Source organism: Eublepharis macularius, chromosome 17, assembly GCF_028583425.1.
Source record: "Eublepharis macularius isolate TG4126 chromosome 17, MPM_Emac_v1.0, whole genome shotgun sequence".
In the NCBI taxonomy this organism is placed as follows: Eukaryota; Metazoa; Chordata; class Lepidosauria; order Squamata; family Eublepharidae; genus Eublepharis; species Eublepharis macularius.
Window position 1 is genome coordinate 26,869,823 of NC_072806.1, and position 26,506 is coordinate 26,896,328.

At 45.0% G+C, this 26,506-nt stretch overlaps 1 protein-coding gene across 1 annotated transcript in view; it reads left to right on the forward strand.

Annotated features, from left to right (window-relative positions):
- GALNT17 (polypeptide N-acetylgalactosaminyltransferase 17) overlaps positions 1-26,506 on the forward strand; it is a 278,401-nt gene that overhangs the window by 108,088 nt on the left and 143,807 nt on the right. Inside the window, exons 2-3 of the mRNA XM_055000990.1 lie at positions 4,736-4,919; positions 24,882-25,048. Coding sequence (XP_054856965.1) covers positions 4,736-4,919; positions 24,882-25,048 — 351 coding nt within the window. The remainder of the gene's footprint in view (positions 1-4,735; positions 4,920-24,881; positions 25,049-26,506) is intronic.

The window sequence follows — 26,506 nt, forward strand, 5'->3', positions numbered from 1 at the left end:
TAGGCTGTGGCTAGGGGTGCGCCTTATGAAATTCCCATCCTGAAATATACATGAAAATTTTCTGTTTGGAGTTGTTGCCATGTTTTTCTGAAACAGTAATGCAGATCTGAAATGCTTGGGAGTTATGAAGCCCTTTCCCCAAAAACTCGATGTTGTTTTTTGTTTCTGAATGCTTACTGTCGGTATACAGCAGGCATCATATTTTCCTTTGACTCTCCAAATTTCCACGGAAGACAGCTTCCTGCCAGCATTCAGATCCCAGCAGAGCTCTGGTTCTAGCTTGCTCCTTTGCCTTTCCTCCCTTCTTGGTGAGGGTGGAGCCCTTTTTGTCTTTGCAAGTATGATGGCTGGCACCTTAAGGGACTGTGGAATTGGACCACTTGGTTCAATTTGCTTGAAACTGGGGGGTTCTTTAGTGGACAGGCAGCGCTAATGCTACTGCGTTTTTGGTGTCATGTGGTTAAAAGACAGCAACCTCATTTCCTCCCATAAAAGTCTCACATAGGGAATAATTGCAGAGCTGTGGGATGGAATAGGGAGGATTTCTACAAAGAAAGCCTGCCTCACTTTGTGAAAGGATGACAGACACAGAGTTTCCAGCAGAAAGGTATTTTTTTTAATTGTCAATCACTGTAGGAGTAGGAAAATGAAATGAATGCAGACAATTTAGACCTTTAGAACAACTGAGCTCCACGTCAGCTTACAACAGCAAAGATTAGTAGGCGAACACAGGATCCAGCAACGTTGCTGAAACAAACTGGATCTGGGTCTGGTCAGTACCTGGAAACCACCAAGGCTATGGTCTCTTCCTTGCTTCCTGCAGCACCGGAGGCCAGCGGCTGGGGAGGCAGGAGGGCCTCCTCCTCCACGGTGCCAAGTAAGAGGAAGGTAGGGGTAAGGTACTCAGGAATGGGACAGTTTAAAGGGCCCTGTCCTGCTTCTTGCAAGAGGCAGGGCCCTTTAAACTTCAGCTGGGAGGCGGGGAGAAGTTTAAAGGGCCCTGCCGCTTGTGAAAGGGTCCTTTAAGCTTAAACCCGGGCCCCCAAAGCTTTCCAAAGTGACCCGAGTTGCTTTGGAATGCTTTGCTTCTGGATTTCCAAATTTGGAATCCTGAATCTTTCCAAATCGGCCCAATTTGGGTTAAAAACCTGAATCAGAAACCCAAAGTACCCCTAGTGGTGCCCTCTTCCTTTCTCATTTCTGGTTGAGCTTTCCAAATTTGGATTTTCAAATGTCATTTTCCAGCTTTTAAAAATTAATATTGTGAACCGTTTTTTGAGAATATGTTACATTTTTTTTCTAGCTGTAAAGTTAGCCATGTGTCAATAAATCCATCGGACAATCAAGTGACATGGTGGAATCTGAAGTTCTGCCTTGCAGAATCCGACTATTTCAGAGTTGCAAAATTTGGTATCTTGAGTGTAGGAGTCTGCATTATTATTGTTGTTATTTGCAATTTTATAGTGCTATGGCATGTTCACAAGTATTCACATTCTTGGTCTTGCAGTTTGTTACCTATTTGGTAGTTCAGTACTATTCTTGCTTTAAACCCACTTCGTTTGTTCAGGGCATCTAGGCACTGACTACCAGTGTGATATAGTGGCGAGAATGTCAGACTTGGGTTGTTTGAGGATAAAAAGGAGGAGAGGAGAACAATATAAGCTGCTTTGGGTTCCCATTGGTGAGAAAGGCAGTGTATGAATGAAGTTAAATAAATAAATGAGATTTGAACTAGCGACTTCCTAATTCATAGCTCAGTCCCTTCTGCCCATCTAGTATCTTTTTTGTCAGGGGTCATTTCATAGAAAAAGAGCTGGAGGGACTCATTAGCATAACTCATTAGCATATGCCATGCCCTTTGACATCACCAGAAGTGTGTCATTAGCATGGCTGATTTGCATATGCCACACACCCCTGATATCACCTATCCTGATATCACCATTCAGGGCTGAAATTGGGCCCAAAATGTCAAAAAGGGGCTGAAAATGGCTGAAAAGGGGGCCACAATGGTCAGGAGTGGGCCGCTGCTGAGCGGGAGAGTGATCCACCACTCATCCGAGGCCCAATCTGGGCCGTTTCGGCACCAATCTAAGCTGAAACGGGCCCAAATGGCCAAGAGCCAGGTGGGTGGGGCCACCTGACATGTGACCTCTTTGAGGAACTGCCGGAACTGCATTCCTGTGCATTCCCCCTCAAAATGAGCCCTGTTTTTTATCCTGCCATTCCTCCTAGGAACTCAGACTGGCACATGTGGTTCCTTTTTAGTTAATCTTTACAATTCCATGAGCTATCCAAGGCTGAGAGCTACTGGTCCAAGGTCATACAATGACCTTTGTGGGGGATTTGAACCTGGGTCTCCCTAATCATGGGATCCGACACTATATTCACAACGCTACACTGCTTCTCTTAGTCACTGTATCCCAGCCACTGTGTCCCAGAAAATAAGATTTTAATTCCTTGGAAGTCCAATGAAAAGATTTCTAATTCTTTTTAACAACCTTACAAACCAAGACCTAGATGGAGGAAGCAATCTTCACATCACATTTCGAGACCCAGGCCTTGTCCCATTGAACTTCTGTGCTTACTGAATACCTTCCATCGGAATAAGGAATGGAAAATATGCAGCTGGGGCTAAGATCTCTTGGCTGTGAAGATGGGAAAGTAAATATCGCGGCTAAAAATAAAAGCTCATCCATCAAAGTGTTCAGTAGTGCCTGACAATGAGGGAGGTGTGAATCTTCCCTTAAAATAAATGTAAAAAACCCCAGGTGCTACATTTCTCTGTAATACACAGTGAAGCATGTCGTAAAATATTGCTTTGCTTCTCCATCCCACCTTAACACGGTTGTCTTTCTTTTTTTTGCCACCTGTTCCTCTGTAACTGGAGCAAAGTCAAAATGACCAAAAGTTTGCTTTGCTTGGTAATGGAAGCTGAAATTGACATTTATGTTCATTGTAGATTATTCTCTGTTTTGTACTAAGATGTCCCTCCCTCCCTCCCCAACTCCTCAGCTAGGCAAATTGGGTTTTGTTGGCAGCAGGGGATGAATACCAGGATTCCATATGCTCCCTTCCATCACTCTTTTCCACCAGTGGGTGAAGACTTTTTTGTTTCATCTAGCATTTCCTCAATGACCCTCCGTTCTCCCCTATGTTTTAAGTGTGGCTTCTGTATGTTTATGTATTTATTTTACTTTTTGTGATATGCTTTATAACATTCTGTTTTGTTTTTAATTATTAGCTGATTTGGTGGTCCTGGGTAGAAAGGCAGGATATAAGTTTTGCAAATAAATAAGAAAAATAACATTATCTAATTTCTTCTGTCTTGCTACTGTGACCTTTAAACTGTCTTGACCTTCATTTTAGGGTTCCTGCCAACTTGTCCTTTAAGGTGTTGAATTCAGCTTCTAATTGACAAGTCAGTGCGCTATAGTGCATCAGACGATCAGTCTCCGACCAAGGAAATCCAGGTTCGAATTCCCACTCTGCCACAGAAGCTTGCTGGGTGACCTCAGGCCAGTCTCTGTTTTGCAGCCTCATCTGCCTTGCAAGACTGTTGTGACTGTTACCCAAATGGCTACACCTGTCTGTTCCAGGAGCATCCCCCAGAGCACATACAGAGTGCAAACTGGTACTGCAAGGGTTATCTTATGATAGTGGGGTCTTTTCTAATATATACAAGGATCCAAAAGTTTACACAGCAAGTGTTCTGGCAGGGGGACTTTCATTCTGTGTTGGGAAATGACAAATAGCACGTATTAATGTAGTGACATTTTTATTCCTAACAAATAGACAAACAGGGGAATGGCTATACAAACAAAAACCACATGTTCCATATGGGAGTAATGCATACAGAGAATTCATTCATTCATATCCAGGCTTTTTTCCATAATGGGGACCCAAAGTGACTCACATCATTCTCTTCTCCTCCATTTTATCCTCACAACAACCCTGTGAGGGACTTGAGGCTGAGTTATATGACTGTACCACAGCCACTCAGTGAGCTTCTGTGGCAGAGCAGGGATTCAAAACTGGGTCTCCCAGATCCTGCTCTGATACTCTGACCACTACACCACACTGGCTATACAACACGCATTACTAATATCTGACCTGGGTAAGTTTAGTGATCTTAGTAAAACTTTAAAATCCTAGTGTATGTGTATGTGTGGTGGTGGAGTGTGCAGTTAAGACATAGCTGACTTATGGTGACCCCTGGGGAGGCCTTCATGGCCAGAAACTAATAGAGGTGGTTTGCCCTTGCTTGTCTCTGCCTGTGTTCATGCTCCGCACAGGAAAAGTTACAGTGTAAGATCCCGGACATAAAGATCATTTAAAGATCTTTCGTAACAGGCCTGGGAAAGGCCACAGGTGGCTACTTTTGCCGACGTAGATAAGCATGGAATAAACGGTCCAATGGCTTCACTCGGCTTTTTTTGTCTTTCAGGCAGTTTTCAGAACTCTTTTATGGTAAAGACTAATCAGTGCTAACAAGAGTGCTTACAGAAAGTTCCCTTTGGGTTTGATGGTGGTACCTGCACAGTCTTAATTATCCAAAACAGATTTGCTAGAAATAATGATAGGCATATGTCACCTTTTCCAAGGAAAGAAGTGGTAGTGCACCTTCTAATAGCAGCCTTTTACAACTCTCTCTCTCTCTCTCTCTCTCTCTCTCTCTCTCTCTCTCTCTCTCTCTCTCTCTCTCTCTCTCTCTTCTCTCTCTTATTTTTCCCTTAAGGGCTCTCAAAATCCTTGGGCCTCATTGAAGGCTATGGTGGCCGTGGCAAAGGCGGTCTGCCTGCTACCCTCTCCCCAGATGAGGAAGAGAAAGCCAAGGGGCCACATGAGAAATACGGCTACAACTCCTACCTCAGTGAGAAAATATCGCTGGACCGTTCCATACCAGATTATCGGCCAACCAAGTAAGTGTCCTAATCTTACATAACATGTGTTGGATTCAGATCGCTGGTTTGATAGGTAAGTGACAAGGCCACTGGCCTGATGTCGTTGTCTCAGAATTGAGGAGATTCTTTTTGGCAAGGTGATTGGTTGGTTGGCTGCCTGCTGGCTGTGGCCTTCCTCAGATACATGCTGGGATTGGCTTAGGTCGATTTTGATCCTGCCTCCCCTCTCAATTTGATGCTGAACTGACTTGGGGATTTGCTTGAGTAAAATATAGTATGAAAGGATGCTGGTAGGGTAACATACAACCTTCTGGAAATCTACATGCATTTTGCATTGACTCTGCCTCAGTGATTTATGTAAAAGGTAAAAGTAGTCCCCTGTGAAAGCACCGAGTCATTACTGACCCACAGGGGGGTGTCACATTACAACTTTTTCTTGGCAGACTTTTTGTTACGGGGAGGTTTGCCACTGCCTTCTCCACTCATCTACACTTTACCTCCAAGAAACTGGGTACTCATTTTACCGACCTTGGAAGGATGGAAGGCTGCGTCAACCTTCAGCCGGCTACCTGAACCCAGCTTCCACCAGGATTGAACTCAGGTCGTGACTCGTGAGCAGAGCTTGGACTGCAGTACTGCAGCTTACCACTCTGCGCCACGGGGCTCAGTGATTTATGAGCATGGCTTTTTGGAACATTCCCAGTCACAAAGGTAGAGCCTGTGCATGTACAGTTTGTGAATGCATAGTCCTAGGCTCCAATTCTGATAACTGCACATAGGCAGGAAAGGTGGCCAATGCTTCATTCCCATTCCACCTCTATGCACACTGTTTTCCCCCAGAGATGTCATCTGAAGAGAGCTTGTGTCATTCAATGGTGGGGGGAGAACTACATCCCAACTAAGTTACAAAAAACTGGAAGGAAACCTGGGGTGGGTAGAGGGATGGCCTTCAGGACAACAGAAGTTGATCCTTCCACTTCACTGAGCAAACTAGGAAGCCTTCCTCCATCTTAATATGCTTTCCCATCCAGTTCAAGTGACTTTTCTTTTAAATATTAGTGGGTGCACCATAATATTACCCCAGGCATGCCTTATTACTAGAGAATTTTAGAATAATGCCTAGGGGGAAGCAAAGGTTTGGAGTGCAGCAGGTAGCATTATGAGTTTTCTGACCCCCTGCGAAAATGGGTCATGGTGATGTGTCCATTTGAGGACCAATTCACACATGACAAAGTCCGCATTTCCCCCTTGCGGGCTTTGTACAGACGTGTTCTGGAAATTCTCCGCTGGGAACTCAATTCCCAGATACATGCCAGCTCAATTTAGATTGGAAGTATGACATGCTAGAAGAATCGCCTTCAACCTACCTATCTCCACATTGTTATCTCAACTTGAAAATGGTTCAGGGGAGCTGCTGTCGAAATATATGTTTTTATTTTATTTTTGGCTTCACCAGTGGAGCAAACAGCAACTCCTCAGCATCATTGGAGTCAGGAAAGTGGTGTGTATGTGGGGAAGCTGAAATCTTTTATCCTTGTGTACCACACTCCCAACCCAAATTGAGTCTGCAAATGCCTGGGAACTGGAGCTGCCAGCACTTCCTTGATAAATACCAAAAGATTTAGAGGGTGGTGCCTGGGAAGGATGGAGTTTGGGAAAGTTATGATGTCACTTCCTGGTGATCTAGTAATTTCCCCTAATCTCTATGGTAAATACACATGGGGAGAATCCTAGAGTGTCACTATGGAGGCCAGTTTCTGACCATTTTTTCTCCTGCTGCTCAGTTTCTCAGGTGTGTGGGATTGGGGCCAAGGGCAAGTGTTTACCCTCCATGGACAGTCAAATGGCAAGCCTACTGAGAATTCCAAGCTGGGAACTCCAGCTACATGTCCCCCAGAGTTCCCCATGGTAGTCACATGTGTGCTGTATGGACTTTATAATGTGTGGATTGGCCCATAACCTCTAGCAGCCTACTGAGTGGAATTACCACTTTGGTACCTACACAAGTCTAACACACACATTCCACAGGTTTCTGTTTATAACAATAATGTAAGCTTTGAATCAACATTTTATTTGTTGCAACCCCCCAAAAAAGCAATGAAACCTTCACCTTAGCTATTACCTCCTTGTAAGTGTTGCAAGGTAACACTTGAAACTTTCCTTCGCTTTCTATCAAGGCCTTGGGTAGTTGTTATCAGAGCTGTTTGTCAAGTATATAGTTCATCGCTGAGAGAGAGAAAGTGAGAGGAAGAGAGAAGCATAAAGTAGCAACTGACAAATCAATTTCAGGTCTAGAATCACTGGCTCTGATACTAGATTGACAGTCACTTAACAGTAAATAGAATCTTGCTTCTCTGCAGGTGCTTATGAGGTGGCCTGATTCTAAATGTGGCTTCACGGTGATGGGCACTTGTGTACGGTGGCTGTTCAGTGAAAACTGAGATCCCCGGTCTTATTGAGCCTGTGGCATTTTTAGAACTTGCAAGGTAGAGAGTGGTTAGGGTTGCCAGGTGTCCAGTTTTTCATCTGGACGGCCCAATTTGTTGGCGTGGCCAGGAAAACTTGAAAGAAAATACCAGACATTTAAATGTCTGGTATTTATGTGCAGAGGAGGAGGAGTGGTGGAAGCAAGCAGTATGAACTTGCCTTTCAGCCTCCTCTCCTCTCTTCCCTGTACTCAGCACAGGCCTAGAGGGGAGGGCTCCTCCCCATGCCCACCTCCCCTCTAGGCCAACTAGTGGGAAGGAAGGGAAACCTCTCCTCGGCTCTTTCCTACTCATGCAAATCCAGGAAAGGAAGGAAGGTAGTGTGATGATGTCACTTCCTGAAGTGACATTATCACACTGGGGCCATCGCTCAAAGACCTCTCTTCCTGTGAGGACCAGCCTCCACCCTCCCCGGAGTCCATTTTTTTGCCAGAAATCATCTGGCAACCTTAAGGGTGAGTGCCAAAACAAAATGGCTGCCACAGAAGGAAGCACAAAACAGCCACCAGGAAGTATTGGAGCCAGCTACAAAATGCTGGGAGGTGGCAAGCTAGCATCTTCCTACGGCAGAGACCTTGCCAGCCCTTCTCCAAACAGCATCAGGAGTGTTTGGGAACCCAAAAGTGACATCATTTCATTGTGTGATGCTTTAGAAATTTTCCTTGACTTCTATGCAATGACATCTTCCATCCAGTGATGACATGGCACTGTCACATGATGCCATGGTGGGCAACCTGGCATCTCTGATGAGGCCTCCTAGGTTCTTCTGATGCACTTCCTGATCCAATGTTGGTGGAAGAAAACCAGGATTTGCTGTTTGATTTGGGGAAGAGATTAACTGTTGAAGAAACAAATGGGTACTAGATAACATGTTGATGGGCATCAGGGAGTCCATGGGCATCCCATTGGGATCACTTAATTGATAAACCAGTTGATTGGTTAAGTTTGTATCTGAAGATAACAATCCTGTTTAAGGAAAAAAATATTGTGCCTGCTAATAAGGTGTGTATTGCACCTGATGCTATCTTTCACCATTCTCTGTGTGAGGGAGAAGGAAAAGGGCCTTCTATATCATACTGTTGCCCTTCCTCCAAGGAGTTCAGGGTGGTGTTCACAGTTGTCCTTTTTTCCCATTTTTACCAAATAACAAATTTGTGATGAAGGTTAAGCTGAGGTCTCAGACATGATGGAGACCACATATCTCCATTTGTCTATAAAAGGCCAAAAAGTACAGGCTCTAGCCCAGTAATGATCAACTGTGATAGGCAGCTGCTGTCCAAGGTCCTGGACAGAGAACAATACTTGCTCAGACCTTGCTACTTGGGAGCCCTTTTTCCTGGAGGCAGTGAGTAAGGATTGTACCTGAAACTCTCTGTATGAAAAATGGATGCTGTACCACTCAGAGGTAAGCTAGAATAGAGAAATTAAACAAGGACGCACACTTGAAGAGAGTCGCAATGTTAGCCAGGAAGCTGAGTTTTGAAAGAGATCGGAAGGCTTTGTCAATTTCCCTTCTATGCAGAGCCAGCAAAGATTGCTCTGCAGAGGGTTTGCTAATCTCCTCTTTGCCTCTCAAAGGCTCTGTCAGTTTCACTTCCCCTTCTTGGAGGCGAAGAGGAAATAAACAAACCCTCTGAGGAATAATCTTTGCTGGCTCTGTAGAGAAGGGAGATTGACAAAGCCTAGTCAGCTTCCCAGCTAGCATTGCAACTCCCTTCACATGAGCATCCTCGTGTAATTCGTCTCTTGTAGTTTAGCTCTCAGATATGGCCCTTTCAGACACTGGTGCAAAGGGAAGAATTCTTTAATTATAAACTCTGCAATAAGTGCACATGTGGGATAGCCAGCCACTAAAAGGAATTTTGAAGATTCCCCTTGACAAAACTGATGCGAAATGTGTAGGGGTTACTTTATAATTAAAGAATTCTTCCCTTTGCACCAATTGCTGTTCCTTCTTCATTTTGCCTTGATGCAGCCCCCGTTCTTCTCCTTTCAGACACTCCTATGTTTATTTCACAGGGATTGTCCCTGCTTACTGGGACTACTATTTTTGTCTGCAGAAGATGTTTTCTCACTGTTGGGTGGTGGTTAGAATGTTGGTTTAGGGTCCAGGAAATCTATATTCAGAACCCTATTCTGCCATGGAAGCTTGCTGGGTAACATTGGACCAATCCCAATAACCACTCAGCCTATCCTCTCAGGATTCTTGTAAAGATAAAATGGAAGAGAGGAGAATAACATCAGCTGTTTTGTGTCCCCATTGGGGAGAGAGGCAAAACATAAATGTTTTAAATAAATAGTTGTCAGTGCAATATGCTGGCAATCTCATCTTTCAGTGTTCCGCTCCCCTTTTCGAGTCTCTCGAATTTAAATAGAGGTTGGGCAATGGACAAGTTTTGTGTCTAATTCGGATGTCTTCACACATGGACACTAAGGTACCATGCCGTACACAGCTTGCCATTTCTCATACTTCTACTGCTGAACAATGGATTGCCTATTTTAGGACCATTTTTTGCTTGTGTATCTTTAACAGGAATAGAAAGATTCTTGGCTTTAAATTCAATGCAGGGACAAATTCATTGCCAAATAAATGAACACAGTCTGTGAACTAGAGCTTTTAGCAATGTGCAATAATAGGGAGGCCAGACAGAGTGAGTCTTGGACAGTCACCTTTGTTCTGGAAATGTGGATCTTACATATGTGTTCTGTTTTCATTGATTGATGTATTGGAGATCAAAGGTGTATATTTTGAAAAATTTTGTTGTGTTTATGAGTCCATGACTGTCAAGTGAAACATTTATCATAATAGGGTAGTTTTCCCGGTCAGAATCTGATTTTTTTTCCTGTTCTCATGATTTTTGTGGCTGTTCTTTTTAATGGGGAAGGGGAGGGGGGACCAATTGAAGGCTCCTGGGCAGCTGTTTTTGCACTTAACAACACCAAAATCGTACTTAACACAGCCCTCTCTCTAATCTAAAGAACCCACAAGTTTCAAGCAGATGGAGATGATGACTGAGGATGTGTCTCCCCTGTGAATGTTGAGCTTTCCAGCTTCCAAGCTTTGAAAAACAGGGGCTTCTTTTGGGAGGGGGGAATGGAACATGGCTGAAAGAGAAATGCTTCAAGCACCAAACACAGGGAGGAAAGCTTGGCATAGTTTAGCTCCCTTCGCCCACACATTCCCTTTTGGTTTAAAGATAGCCCCTTGCTTCAGCCCACACATCTGTGCTTTAAGCATGACTGAGCGAGCTCGTGTTTGAGAATCACCCGATTATTCCTGTTCACTCCCACCTTTCATGCTTTGCCGAGTGCCTCACTGTGCAAGTGAAAGTTTTAATTGTCTATCAAATAATAACAAATTTGTCTTATGTATCTGAAAACGGGCAGGAAGGATCCCTCAAATACAGAATACTGTCCCTGACAATTTCATCCCAATTGGATGAGGGGGAGGATCGTCAGAAACGTATGGAGAGCCAGTTTGGCATAGTGGTTAAGAGCGGTACGACTCTAATCTGGAGAGCCAGGTTTGATTCCCCACTCCTCTGCTTGAAGCCAGCTGGGTGACCTTGGGTCAGTCACAGCTCTCTCAGAGCTCTCTCAGCCTCATCCACCTCACAGGATGATGGTTGTGGGGATGATAACACATTTTGTAAACCGCTCTGAGTGAGTGTTAAGTTGTCCTGAAGGACAGTATATAAATCAAATATTATTATTTCCCATTGAAACAAAGAGAGACTATAGAAAAGGAATGTATATAATATCTATTTTACAGAAAAAGTATACATAATATCTGAAATGAACCAAAAATTGAGGGAATGTTTTGTGCTCTTCAGTGTTCCTCTTTAGATTGCAGGACGTCTTGCTGATTTTATGGAAGTTTAAAACCCTCAGCCTAAAATGGTTAACTCGGATATCTTGGTCTCTGATTAAAATAGATGCAAGTCTAAGGAGTTTAGCTTTAATGGGTTTCAAATTGCTGCATTAGCAAGGAAAACGGTTAAATCCCCCTCTGGCTGAGAAGCATTCCGAAGTGTGTATTAATTTAAGCATAGCTCTGCAAACACACACAGACTAATGCAAATTGCTAGGCAATTTAGAAAGCTCACAGATTCAGAGCACCCATTTTGCTGTGTACTGATTTCTAAGGTGGCATTTGCTTAAAGGAAAAAAATGATGAATACTACTTTTCCTGTATAAAATAGTTTGACCTTTTTCTTTGGCTAAGTAATCAGCTAAGAGGAGCCTACTGGTGAAATGCCCTAGCTATTGATTATATTGTATTCACTTGCAATATGTAATCCACTTTGGATCTAGTGAGAAAGGCGGACTATGAATGAATGAATGAATGAATGAATGAATGAATGAATGAATGAATGAATGAATGAATGAATGAATGAATGAATGAATGAATGAGAGGTAGGCACATGTAACTTTAGAAAAGCATATGGGAGTGAAGGATGTGTTCACCTCCTGCAGGGGCAAAAAGCTAAAAAGGTGTACAAAGGACACTTATCCACAGGAACATTCTTTTTGACATCCAGGAGCAAGCAGAAATATGATGGTTATTCTGGTGCCTTGCTGTCTGGTTTTGATTTCTATAGTGGAACAGGGACAGTGTATTTTTAAAAAATAATTTTATTTAAAAGAAGAAGAAAAAGACAATAGAAAGTGCATCAAGAATCTTGAACAGAATACAAAATTATATATTTAAACTTCAACAAAAATATAAGCAAGATATATAAAGATACACCTAAATTTCATAATAATACTCCACTCCCTCTCCTTAATTACTTATACCCAAAATTTTATACTCAACATTCTATATTCAGTCATATAAAGACAGCATATTATTAACAATAAATACACCCATGGCAAACATATGAAGAAAATGATAATCCCAGTAGGTACTTTCGTGCTCATTGTTTCTGCTCTCCACCACTTGGGAGAATTTTCTGAATAATCATGCTTGAATGAACATTCCCTACATCATTTTTAAAAATAGTTATTTATTTTTTGTTTTGATTTTTGCCAATGGTTCTTATTTTCCACTCATTGCTGCTATCCTTGTCATTCAATTGTAATGTGCACATACTGTGGTTTTTGTACACAATGTATGTTGTATCTATATTTACAGAGCACACCACCTTACACATACAGTATCTTGCCATTGTTGCCTATCGTTTGCTTCATGTACTCTCAATATTTCAGTCGTCTTTGGGTTGCTGAGGAAACCTAGAAGTGTCTTTATCCTTCCATCAGGAGAATAACACCCCTCTGTGAGTTCAGCAGAGGTATTGGCTTTGTATAAATTAAATGTCAATATTTGAGAAACCAAAGCCCTTTCCTGATGTTACCTCCATGCAGGGCTTTTTTTCCTGGGAAAAGAGGTGGTGGAACTCAGTTGGTTGGCAGCACACAGGGCAACTCCTGGCAGGAGGTGGTGCCCCTGGACCAGACTTCTGGGAAGTGACGTCATCACGCAGGGTGCAGCAACCCCTGGGAGCTCTCCCGCAAAGGGGGGAGTTTCAATTGTCCTCCACGCCGCTGACGATTTAAACTCTCCTCCTTGCTCCAGCTGACTGTCACCAGTCAGATAGAGCAAGGGTTTTTAAAAGTTTAAATCACCCTCCCCCCACTCAGGAGCGGCACGGAGGGTGATTTAAACTTTAACACCCCCCTTGCTCCAGCTGACTGGTGCCAGTCAGCTGGAGCAAGGGGGAGTTTAGATCGCCCTCTGCGCCACTTGCATGGTGAGCGGACTCTGACAGTCAGCTGGAGCAAGGGGGAGTTTAGATCGCCCTCTACACCACTTGCATGGTGAGCGTACTCTGCCAGTCAGCTGGAGCAAGGGGGGGTTAAAGTTTAAATCACCCTCCCGCTGCTCCTCAACCTTGCTGGAGCAAGGAGCAAGGTGCTTCCTTCACCCAGTACAAGAGGGGTGAGGGGATTCCCTCATCCCTCTGGCATTGGGCAAAGTGGGCTTTTTTCAGGGAACTGATCTCTGTCAAGATCAGGGGGTGGGGCCAGCAGTCACATGACCATTTTCTAGAGGTTCCAGAATGCCATCCCACCGCATTCCAGCTGAAAAAAAGCCCTGCCTCCATACTGTACTGGCAACGTGGCTACAATACATATTGGGAGTGTGCACTACCCACATTGTAGTTGCTACAGTGGTAACACATGTATTTTGCATTCTCAAGCAGTTCTTGCCCGAAACCGCACCTGGAAGATGCTGCCATTCCAGGAGCTAGGCTCAGTGTTCCGTGGCCGGTAAGCAGTGTGAAAATGGCCCAGGTTTCATAACTAAGCAAACATCATCACTAACGTCTAAACCCAAGAAACTGCTTCTACCTTCTTTTCAAATCATTTTTAACCACCAAACAGAAACGAAGACTCTTGTGATAGGATGTAATCTCTTGCGAGTTCAGAAAGCCCTCTAGGCTTGCTGTTCTATTTTTAAAGAGACAGTGAGGAGGTATTGAGGGCTGTCTCCAGTTCCTGGACTGTGACAGCAGCAACAAGGCAGCGACGCTGGATAGTCTTTCAGACCTGCTTCTGGCTTCCTCTGCATGCAGTGGTCTGGCATCATAAAAATGTAATCCTCATGCCTTCATATATACAATCTGCTCAGGATTGATTTTGTTGTGGCAGTGTTTCATTTCATGGGTAATGTACGGTAGGGGGCTGTCAATGCAACAAAGAGGCTAGTCCCAAGGGGTCTAATTCGGGAATAAATTTTAGAAAATCACATACAGAAATTGGAATGGCCTGCAATTTAGTGCAAAGCAACGGTCCAGTCTAATGAAGGAACAGATTGGGCACAGTCCACTCTCATCCCCGTACAATGCAACCAAATTCAAACTCAGGAAAAAAAACCTGGTATGTTTGATTACCTTACCCAGGGGTCATTTCGTAGAAAAATAGCTGGAGGAACTCATTAGCACAACTCATTAGCATATGCCACGCCCCTTGCCATCATCGGAAGTGTGTCATTAGCATAACTGATTTGCATATGCCACACCCCCTGACATCACCTATCCTGGCTGTTTTGGACCCAATCCTGGCCATTCAGGGCCGAAATTGGGCCCAAAATGGCAAAAGGGGGCTGTAAATGGCCAAACAGGAGCCCAAAATGGTCAGGATCGGGCCACTGCTGAGCAGGAGAGTGATCTACCACCCGTCAGAGGCCCAATCCGGGCCGTTTCAGCCCCAATCCAGGACGAAATGGGCCCAAAATGGCTGAGTCAGGGGGGCAGGGCCACCTGACATGTGACCTCTTTGGAGAACTGCTGGAACTGCGTTCCTGTGCGTTCCCCCTCAAAATGAGCCCTGACCTTACCAAATATGAAGTCTGGAAAGCCATAAACTTCCTCCAATGTAGCATAGTGGTAGATCATTCTGAATAATAAACACTTGGTAAATGCAAGGCGTTATTTTGTTGTCTCCCACTCCTTCCTTCCTTAAACTGTATTCCCTTTCCCTTTTGGTGCCCCCCTGAAAGCATTCATTGGTTTCCCCTCTGTCATTTTACACTCACAATAGCCCTATGAGGGGGGCTAGGCAGAAAGAGTATGTGACTAACCCAAGGTCACCCAGAGAGCTTCCATGGCAGGATGAGGATTCGAACCCAGAATTTCCAAATTCTAGTCTGACAATCCAACCAGTATGCCACACTGGCTCCTGTCATCATGGCCAATTTATTTTATTTATTTATTTATTTTTCATAGTTCAGTTTTTTCAAGGTGGTTCCAGGTGGGTAGCCATGTCGGCCTGCAAGACTAATATCTGAGTCCAATAACACCTTAAAGCCAACAAGATTTCCAAGCTCATACCTTGGAAGTCTAGTTGGTCTTAAAGATGCTGTTGGACCTGGAACTTGCTCTTTCTCAAGGTGGATTACCTATCAACACACATCACTTTTGTTAATTTTTCTAATAATTACCCCTTTGAAGTCACCTAAGCTGTTGTCTACTTTGTGGAAGTGAATTCTGTACATTAATTATATGCTGTGTGTACTCTTTTTTAAATAATCTCTCTTTGCTTGCCAGTTAATTTAATTGGGTCAAATCGAGAACATAACACAATTTTCTGGCAGAACAATAAGAGTGAAAAGAGAACAGCTGCTTTGGAAGAGCTTTCACAAGGTTCTCGTAAAATGGCAGCTTAGCACTCAGTGCCTGTCTTGTCACTTGAGGTGGGTACATTGCCTCAGCCAGTGAGATGGGCCTGTGGGACCCAGCATAGGTGGGTTCCGTGATGGAGAAGAGACCAGATGCTTGTGAAGTGGTGTTTGGAGTCTCCCCACTGAGGGATTTGGGCTCAGGGCCAAGCTACAAGTGATGCCTGACACAGATTGGACGCTTGTCAGCTTCTCTCAAGTTTTGATGGGAAATGTAGGCGTCCTGGTCTTGCAGCTTGGCTCTCCGACTGCTGTCCAATGGACTTTTCAACTGTCACTTATCCAACATTCTGCCAAGCTGCCTACATTTCCCATCAAAACTTGAGTGAAGCTGACAAGTGTCCAACCTGTGTCATTCGTCACTTGTAGTTTGGCCCTCAGTGGCAGAATTGGAATCTGGTGCTGCTGCCCCTCATGAGGCTGGCTGCCCCCCTGTTCTCAGGTTCAGTGCTGTTCAGGTTACAACATAGCCTGAGCTGTGAAGGTCTGTTCTGGTCAGATGGATGTCATGCCCAGTGTATATTTCACTATATACCTAGGTATATTTCACTATTAGGGCAATGTTCTTGCCTGTAGCCTTGCTGGCTCACCACGGGTAGCAGTGCACAGTTCTGTGGGTTTTGACGTTTAGCTCTGCCTCCCCAGTAGTGCAGTTTCCTGGGGTGTGGTCAGCATTGCAGAAGCCTCATTACCGTGCAAGTTCCATCTTTTGGCAGACTCTGGGCAAGCTTCCTTAAGCTTGCATCCACACATCCGTGAATATTGTGTTTTTGTTGGTATATATCAATTGTTTCCCACTCAATTGGCTTGTTTACTCTGGGCAATCCATTTAAAAATTATTGCTATAGAGCAGGGGTCTCCCTGTTTGTGAGGTACTGGTAGCTTGTGAGGTACTGGTAACATGGCAACTTGCCCCCTCCCCCCAAGTCGGAATGAAGAGACAGACACCAGAAAAAGGCCGTTTATTGAATAACGACAAAATTTTGCAACTGCAGCAAGGGCCTAACTAGTGGTACAGGTCAGGCTCTGGGGTCATCCTTGAACCTCCGCACTGACCTGTCTTGGTGAGCTACCCTCTGCCCCAGGTGCGAGCCATCCCTCGTATGGCTGTGCCCCGGCCTGGCCAAGTGATGTGGTTCCCCCTTAAAGCTCCCCCCAACGCAAAGCTGGGGGGAGGACTGGCTTGTCTGGGGACTTTCCACTGGGTGTCTGTCCATGTGACTGTGCCACGAGGCTGCCAGATGCTCCTGAGAGATCCCAATTCTCCACCAATGGGGATATGCCACTGATGCTCGCCGCCCCACTGCTTTCCCCCCTACTTTGTGAGGTACTAGTAACATGACAACTTCTTAAGGTTAACTTATGTTTCCCCTAGCACTAAGGTTGCCAGCCCCCATGGGGGCATGGGATCCCCCACCCCCAGGCCACCCAGCAGGCTCTTCCAAGCATCATTGTGAAGTTGCTAGTGACACAATGACATCACTTCCTGTACACCCAGAAGTGATGTTTTCACATCACTGGGTGAAACTCTGAGATTTGGGCAAAATCCATAGAATTTTTTTCCCATATACCAGAGCACTTCCTGTGGGCTGGCAATGTGATGATGGCACTTCAGGAAGTGACATCAGTGTTTCAATGGCAACACCATGATGTTGCAGGCAAGGGCCTGCCCTGAGCCAGTAAGTCCCTCACCCCGCTCTCCTGCCACCATCCTGCCCCTCCCTGGTTGCCAAGGGAGACCTGGAAATTCTGCCTAGAAGACCCAGGAAAAGATCACAAAAAGATCTCCTCTAGGCTTTATATAGCCTAGAGCAGATCTTACTGGCTCTTGCCAGCAGCATCATGGTGTTGCACATAGAAAAATCCTACTATATACACACATACACTACATATAACAGTCCTACCATAGACACACATATATATACATATCCATATATACATTTGATTTGTGTGTGCGTGCGTGCATGCGTGTGTGCTGTTTAGCTGATTGCTTAATTTCAGGTGCTCTTCCTAGGCCCTGTTTTCTTTCTAGGACAGAACAAAACCCTGGTAACACTGCGGGGGAGTAGCTTGGCATATTTGTTGTTGCTCATTCAAGCCCGGGTTGGAGACCCCTGCTGTAGGACAATAGCCCCGTGTCCAGCGGTGCCTGGATGCAGACATAGATTGCCTTATTCAAAAATCCATATGCTACACATTCAGAGTAAAATGTTCTCTTTAAAACATTTCACTTCTTCCAAAAGAGAAAATATTTCATAACAGGGTTCTCCCCATTACTTTACATTTCCATTCTTTCTCACTGGAAAAAATGCAAACAAATGTCCTTGGGGGCATTTTTCATGAATTATTCAAGTTCCCCCCCCCCTCTAGTCCTTCACCTGTCTAAATGCACCTCTAGCTCCTGCCTGTCACAACATGGACGCATGAAACTGCCTTCTAATGAATCAGACTGTTGGTCTCTCAAGGTCAGCATGTATACTTAGTCTAGCAGCTGCTCTCTGGAGTTTCAGGTCAAGGTCTTGCATATCACCTACTGCCTGATCCTTTTATCTGGAGATGTCAGGAATTGAACTTGAAACCTTCTGCATGCCAAGCCGATGTTCTACCACTGAGTCACAGCCATGCATGGACAAGGAAAACGGAGCACAGAACTTGACTAATGATGAGCTCCACAGTATCCAAGGCCTACTATGTGCTCTCATTTACTCTAGCCTAGCTGCCGCTTCTGCTGCTGCCACCCATTCGATCAAAAGTTCTATCATTAACAGTGAAATCCTAAATAGAGTTACTCCAGTCTAAGCCCATTGATTTTAATGGGCTTAGACTGGAGTAACTCTGCGTAGAATTTCCTTGTAAGTTTCCAAACATATTTGTTCAGAGTGAAGGATACTGACTGTACTTCATAAATTAGATATAGCTGCTTTCCCTACTGATAATTCCCTTTGAACGATGGCAGATGTAAAGGAATGAATAAACCACAAAACAAAATATGCATCTCTCAAAGAATCATAGAGTTTAGAGAAGGAATGGGGGAGGTAGAAGCGCTGTGAATACAGTTTGAAGTTTTTCTTCATTTTTTTCCTCCCTTGTGTCTTTTTGGATGCTTTCCGCAATCGTGTGCAGCTCAATTAATTTTCTGGTTGATCTTCTTGTTTGTGTGGAGGAAATTAATCAAGCGTTCTTCAACTTAGCCACTTTAATTGAGGCAACAACTTAACACTCTCAGTATGAATGGAAAATTTTAAAAGAGGTTTGTTTTCTACAGAAAATCAAAGGCGGTCATGGTGGAAGTGTGATCTTTGAAAATTTGGGGGAAGAGACAGCAGATAAAAGCTTCATTTTACTGCTGGGTATTTGATTGTGTTTGGCATGGTTCTATCTCACATTGCTGAGAGGTACCCTCTCCCACAAACAATAGAAAGAGTAGTATTTTGCTGCAGAAGGGCAAAGGTATATAATATCCAGGCAGTCTTAAGCTCCACCATCTCTGTCCACAAGGGAAAAAAAGACTTTGGGAGGATCTAAATAAATCTATGTTAAAAACAATAAATTCTCTGAATGTTAAAACTATGAACACCCTGCACACGTGTGGAATATTTTTTTTTCTCCTCATACAACATGTGCTTGTCTACTTTCTGAAGAAGGAAAGACTTCTTTACTCAACAAATAATTAAATTGTGGAATTCATTGCCAGAGGACATAGTGATGGTTACAACGAGCAAGACAGCTTTAAAGGAGATTGGATAGATTCGTGGGGGAGAGCCACTTTGGTGTAGTGGTTAAGAGCGTGAGACTCTAATTTGGAGAGCCGGGTTTGATTCCCCACTCCTCCGCTTGAAGCCAGCTGGGTGACCTTGGGCTAGTCCCAGTTCTCTGGAGCTCTCTCAGCCCCACCCACCTCACAGGGTGTTTGTTGTGGGTATCATAATAACATACTTTGTAAACTGCTCTGAGTGGGCATTAAGTTGTCCTGAAGGGCGGTATATAAATCGAATGTTGTTGTTGTTGTTATCATCGTCGTCATCATCATCATCATCATCAAAGATTACAACTAGCCATGGTGACCAAAGGGACCTTCCATCGTCCAAGAGAGCAGATCTAGGCTAGGAGGTAAACTCGGATGAAGGTTTCAGCCTCTGTGCCCTGCTTGTTGGCCCTCCCCGGTAACTGGTTGGGCACTGTGTGGGTCAAGCTGTTGGACTAGATGAACAAATGGTGTGATCCAGCACGGCTGTTCTTCTTCTCTTAATAACAACATAATAATATTTGATTTATATACCGAAAGTATCATCCTCATGACAATCACCCTGTGAGGTGGGTAAGGCTGAGAGAGCTCTGAGAGAGCTGTGACTGAGCCATGGTCACTCAGCTGGCTTCAAGCGGAGGAGTGGGGAATCACACCTGGCTCTCCGGATTAGAGCCCTGCTGCTCTTAACCGCTACATCAAACTGGCTCTCTTACTTGGTATTATTAATTTCTAGATGGGAGGAAGGTATTTACCAGCAGACGAGATACAGGAATCTTCCATTTTCATAAGTAAGGCAATGATCAGTTGCTGTCTCCCTCCTGCCAGCTTTCCCAATCCAGGTTGAATCCTGCCCTCACAGCCTTACACCCTGCAGCATCTCTTAAGAGAATAATGTAGGTAACACTAATTAAAGCAGGAAAGAACTCATGCTGTGATTATAAGCAAACCGTTTTTCCCCCTGGAGAGCTAACGGTGTGACATATTGCGAATATATGGCTTCCTTTAACCATGCAATCCTAAACCATGTGACACCTTTTGCAGTCATAAGAATATAAGAAGAGCCCTACTGAAATCAGACCAGTAGTCCATCTGGTCCAGCATCCTGCATGACTCACAGTCTCTCTGCACAAGACAACTGACATGTGAGGAACACTTGTTGGGAGATGCAATGGTAGCCGGGAAGGGTAGTTTAAAAAGACAGAGCCGGCGGCAGGGCAAAGGCTTTGTTATGCACTGGAGCTGTGTGAAGGGGCTGTGAAATGCCAGAAGGGAAACTTCAGCCCATTGTAACCTCTCCAGGTCCAACCCTGGCTCTGGAAGGCAGCTCCAGCCCATTTCCATTCCTCGCTGCCCTCTGGTTGTAATCCCACAGTTTTGTACTGAAGAGGTGAAATTGACAGAGCCTACTGGGAGGCAATGAAATTAACAAACCCTCTAAGGAGCAATCTCTGCCGGCTCTGTTCTTTTAAACTACACTTTTTCGCTAACATTGATTCTCCCTACACTTGACAAACACGTACTGAGGTGTCTCATGTAGAAGGACTCACAGTGGCCAACCAGTTACTACGGACGGCCAACAAGAGGTCATGGAGGCCAAGACCTTCTCCTGACATTGCCTCCTGGCACTAATATTCATAGGTTTACTACCCCTGAATGGGAAGGCTCTCTTTAGTCCCCACATCTAGTAGTCATTGATGGACGTCTCCTCCATGAATCTGTCTAATCCCTTTTTAAACCTGTCCATGCCTGGGGCTATCACTACATCTGGCAGCGAATTCCAGATCTTAATCAGTCATTGTGTAAAGAAGTATTTCCTTTTCTCTGTCCTGAATGTACTTCCCATCAGCTTCAGTGGATGCCCTTGAGTTCTATTGTTTTGGAAAACAGAGAAGTTCTCTCAGTCCACTCTCTCTATCCTATACATAATTTTATAAACCTCTTTCAAGCCCCCCCCCCAATTGTCTCTTTTTCAATATGAAAAGTCCCAGGCTCTTCAGCTTTTCCCTGTATAGAAAGGTGCTCCTTAATCATCGTAAGCTTCAGTATTTTTTCTGGCTCTGCAATGTCCTTTTTGAAATAAGGTGACCAGAACTACACACAGTATTTCAAATGAGGCGGCACCATAGATCATAGAGCAATATAATATTGGTTGTTTTATTTTCCCTCACTTTCCTAATAATCTCCAGCAGACAGTTTGCCTTTCTCACTGCTGCGAGACACATTTCCCTTGAGCTCAGGGCTGGCGCCAGCGTTTCTGGCACCTGAGGCAGCTACAGGGGTGTTGGTGCGCGTGTGCGCACCTGACTGCGTGATGATGTCACTGCGTGTGACAGCGTCACGCAGGCAGGGATGGTGCACAGGTGGCCTCCCAGCCCTCTCGTTAAGTTGCCCCACACCATCCTGGCCGCCTGCTGAGTCTGGCCCGCAGCTGTGTGTTGGTGGCAGCAGCGGCAGCAGCAGCACAGAGCAACTGAGCGGGAGGGCTGGGAGGCTGCCCGCTCAGCTGCCCCATGCTGCCTCTGCCTGCACATGCTCCTGGCCAGGCACAGCAGCTGTGGACCGGGCATGGCAAGCAGCCGGGGCGGCACGTGTGCATCTTCCCTCTGGCTCGGTTGCTCTGTGTGCCGCCCCAGCCGCCTACCACGCCTGGCCCACAGCTGTGTGCTGGCAGTGGTGGCAGCAGCAGCAGCAGAGAGCTCCTGGCCGGGCATAGCAGCATGGGGCAATTGAGCTCCATTGTGTGCGCCCCCACCCCCGGTGCCCAATCCAGTGCCTTAGCGCTCGAGGCGACTGCCAGCCCAGCCTCAATGGGCGTGCCAGCCCTGATTGAGCTAACCACTATGACCCTTCTTTCTCAATCTTAGCAAGTTCAAAACTCATTAATAACAACAACAACATTTGATTTATATACTGCCCTTTAGGACAACTTAACACCCACTCAGAGTGGTTTACAAAGTATGTTATTATTATCCCCACAACAAACACCCTGTGAGGTGGGTGGGGCTGAGAGAGCTCTGAGAGAGCTGTGACTGACCCAAGGTCACTCAGCTGACTTCAAGTGGAGGAGTGGGGAATCAAACCCAGTTCTCCCGATTAGCGTCCCTGCACTGTTAACCACCACACTAAACTAGCTCTCTTAGCATGTGCTTGAATTTGAGTTTTTTGTTCCAATATGTTTTGCTATACTTGTAATCTGAAGTGACGTCATGTCTCTCTAGGAATTCCTCTCATCTCTACATTAAAAACCATAGATGTTTGGGGAATTCCTGGAGTGTCATGATGTCACTTCTTGGTACAACCAGAAATGATGTTGCGGTGTTGCGCGATATCACTTCCTAACCTCTCCCCCAATTTTGGTCCCAATGGAGAGAACAGTGGTGACACTGGAGACCAGAAACTGGGGTCAGGAGATTGTACGCCATAGTCATATTGCCTTAGCAGCCAATCTGATGGGGCTAGATGGTAAATCAAAAAAGAGGTTGGGGGAGAGAAAAACATCTTTCCAGCCATAGTGTTGATGCCTCTCTGTCTGCATAAGATACTTAGCAAACTTCCATAGACACAGGTTTTCTGACTAGGTGGTTAAGTATAGGGAAAGGACATTTGGGGCATATCATTATGTGGAGGCTCCCCAAAATTGTTGCAGTTTGGCAACCAAAGCAGAGAAAAACATATCTACAGAAAAAGCTGCAGATCCAAAACATCACACACAGTTTGGCCTTGTGATGCTTTAACTGGCGACATCAGTGTTTGAACTTGGGGCCCTTCTGCATGGAAGGCACACCTTTTATCACCAAACCACAGCCTCATCCCTATTCTACTGTCCTGAAGCCTTATATTTGGGCAGCAACTCGGAATATTTTCATTACTCTAACTCAGGGCTTTTTTTCTGGGAAAAGAGGTGGTGGAACTCAGTGGGTTGCCCTCAGAGAAAATGGTCACATGGCTGGTGGCCCCGCCCCCTGATCTCCAGACCGAGGGGAGTTGAGATTGCCCTCCGCGATCTAAACTCCCCTCTGTCTGGAGATCAGGGGGCAGGGCCACCAGCCATGTGACCATTTTCAAGAGGTTCCGGAACTCCGTTCCCCCACGTTCCCCCTGAAAAAAAGCCCTGCTCTAACTGCTTGGCTAAGGGAGTTTGCGCCACATTCATCTGGCATGGGCGCAGGGATAGTAAAACATCTTTATGTTAAAATGGCAAGCAGTTAAGAATTCTCGCCCCGTTGTGTGCAAAGTACTCTCGCCCTGCACCGTCCTATATTTTAATACTGGAGATCATTGCCAGATGCAAGGGGGAAGCATTAAGAAAATTTATTAACTTACTAAAGTGAGGCCGCCCGTGCTCCTGCTTGCAGCCAAGTCAGACACACACAGGTACCTTTTTATCAATTTAACGGTATTTAAAAGAGGGCAAGTTACCCAAGCCATTTGTCTTGGCAACCAGAGGATGGTTTTTGCCTGCTCCGATATTAACACCTACAAGTTATGTGCGAGAGCAGGGTGTCAAGGAAGAAGAAGAACCGGAGGGCAGGTTAGCACAGAAAGCCCAGTGAATATGACACACAGCAAAATCCAATTCCTTTAAAAATAATGTATTATGTTCACAGAAAAATATCCATTATAGATTACAAGAGGGCATTTCTTTTGGTTGTTCTACGTTTCCAGTAATCAGCAAACGGGAGTCTCTCGATTCCAAATGGAACTGAATAGCCCAAGGCAGTTCTAAAGTAAACCTTGTTCATGAGGTTGTTAGTATTCTGTTAACTTCGAGAAGTTACTCTGGAGTTGGAAAGGTTTCAGTTTTCCCCAGTATCTTGCCTACCCAATCTCGGTGGCAACAAAAAGATTTAAATTTGGTCATTTTATAGTAAAAAAAATTCAACAAGGGAAAAATAATGGATTGGATTGGGCATAATGGAAGTGCTCCCATCAGGCCCAATCCATTGGTTTTCTTCTTGAATTTACTTATAGAAACTGACAGCGGCATTGCATCCCGCTGAGCTCCCTCCCTTCCCCAAACTCCACCCGCCCCAGTTACCCACCTTATATCTCCAGGAATTTAGAGCTGCCAAGCCTACTCCCAGATATCTTCAAACTTGTATATGTTTACCTTATATATAAATTTCAGAGGCTGTTCTATCTATGTTGTGCCATTTTTGGAGGCGTACTGGTTATGTGTATTGGGAATTTTTCTGTAGCAGCTGCAAGACTGTGGAACTCCCTTCCCAGGGAAGTCTCTGTCCCTCTTTCTGTCTCTTACATCTAAGGTGCCAAGTAAGAAAAATGTTTCCGAGTGTTTTTGATTAAAGATGAACTAAAATATGATGGATTATATATTGAGGCAACAGGGCCAGGCGCTATCCTTGTTTGCAGAGTTCCTAAAGATAAGCTTGTTTTTTTTTTTCTTAAATTTTTATTCTCTCACTGTCTAGATTTTTTTATCTATGCCAGCTGCTTCAGTGCTCCATTGGATCAAAAAGCAGGAGAAAATATTGAAATGAAATGAGAGTGCTAGGTGTTTTAAGGGTTAACCTTAGTTTTCTGTTTGTGTGTGTTTTCTCCAACAGGTGTAAAGAGCTGAAATACCCAAAGGATCTCCCACAGATTTCCATCATTTTTATCTTTGTGAATGAGGCATTGTCCGTCATCCTGCGCTCGGTACACAGCGCAGTGAATCATACGCCCGCCCATCTCCTGAAGGAAATCATCCTCGTAGATGACAACAGTGATGAAGGTGACCCAGGTCAACGTTTTGCATGGGGGGGCAGGGGGGAAAGATGCAAGCCTGTGTTGCAGTATTCCCCCGGTGCACTCGGGAGAACGCTGTGAGGCTAATGTTCCTGCTTACCCAACTCCATCCTAGTGAGCTGTTAGAAATGAGACAATGTCGTGGTTGCCCACCGTGGCATTGCTGATGGGTTTCCTGGTTTCCCATTTGCTACTTTGACAAAGCATCTCTTTCCCAGAGCAAAGAACCAGTTCTGATTTTCCTCCACTTCACTGAAGAAGGAAGGGATTAAAAAAAAACCCTAGGAGGTGTCGCTTTGGCATCTGCAGGGAGCACTCATTAAGAAACAGCTGCCTCCATCATAGGAGGATGTGTGGCTTTGCAAGCTCTCAACATGGTGTGCTTGCCCACGTGGCCTGCATTTTGGGGTGGTACCCCCTCCCTGTCCTCTGAATTCCTCAAATGCCCACAGACTCAACAAGACTGAAAGTCTTTAGGATAGCATCTGGGATGAATAATGAGTGAACCCCTTCCCCCACCAATTGAACTGTATCTGGCCTCTGAGTATGAGCTTTTCCTACCAATGATTTGACATTTTTTAAAAGAGTTCTGTGAACTGGAGCACCATTTACTGTAGTCATTTATTGCATGGATATCTTACCTTTCTTTCATCATGGAGAAAGCCAGTGTGATGGAGTGGTTAAAGTGTCCGTTTAGGATCTGGGAGACCCCGGTTGGATTCTTCACATTGCAATGTAAGCTTGCTGGGTGATTATGGCCTTGGTAGGTGTTGCTGCGATGGTCATGGGAGTGTGAGAGGTGAACAATGTTGGGGTCTGCAACAGACTGGGATGGGGCTGGCCACCCATGTCGACCTCCTACTCCCAAAGAACACACAAAAGACATTCACGTCAGCTTGCAAACACTTCTATTGTGCTTGGTAGCTCAGTCTTCTTTCTCCTTGGATCCCAGCCACCTCCAGCTACACAAAGCACGACCTTTAACGCCCACTCCAATGAGGGACTCTGCCCCCATGTGTTTCCTCCTATACTGCCTTTCCAACCAAGTGACATGCCTTCCTTCATAAGGGTAGCCCCAGCCACCATGGCTCAACCTTGGCATGAGGTCACCGTCCCAGGAGCCACCCATCCCACTGGGGGCTATGGGGAGACTCCAAGTTCCCAGCAGCAGTCAAAGCATGCCCAGGTGGGCTGACCTGGTTCCCTGGTATGTGCCTGGGTGCCATCAGTTGTCCAGTGCAAGGGCTAACCATGACCAGCCAGGATCACAGAGACCTAGGGGCAGTCACACAGCCTAACCTGTTGGCAGAGGACCTATGCATAGGCCAGCACACTGCACTGATTAAGAATAACAAAAGCTTTATTGTATGAAGCTCACAAACTGGATAGGAAAGAGAAGAGATAACCTAGCTGCTTTACTGGTTGTGAGAGTTCTAGAAGAGTT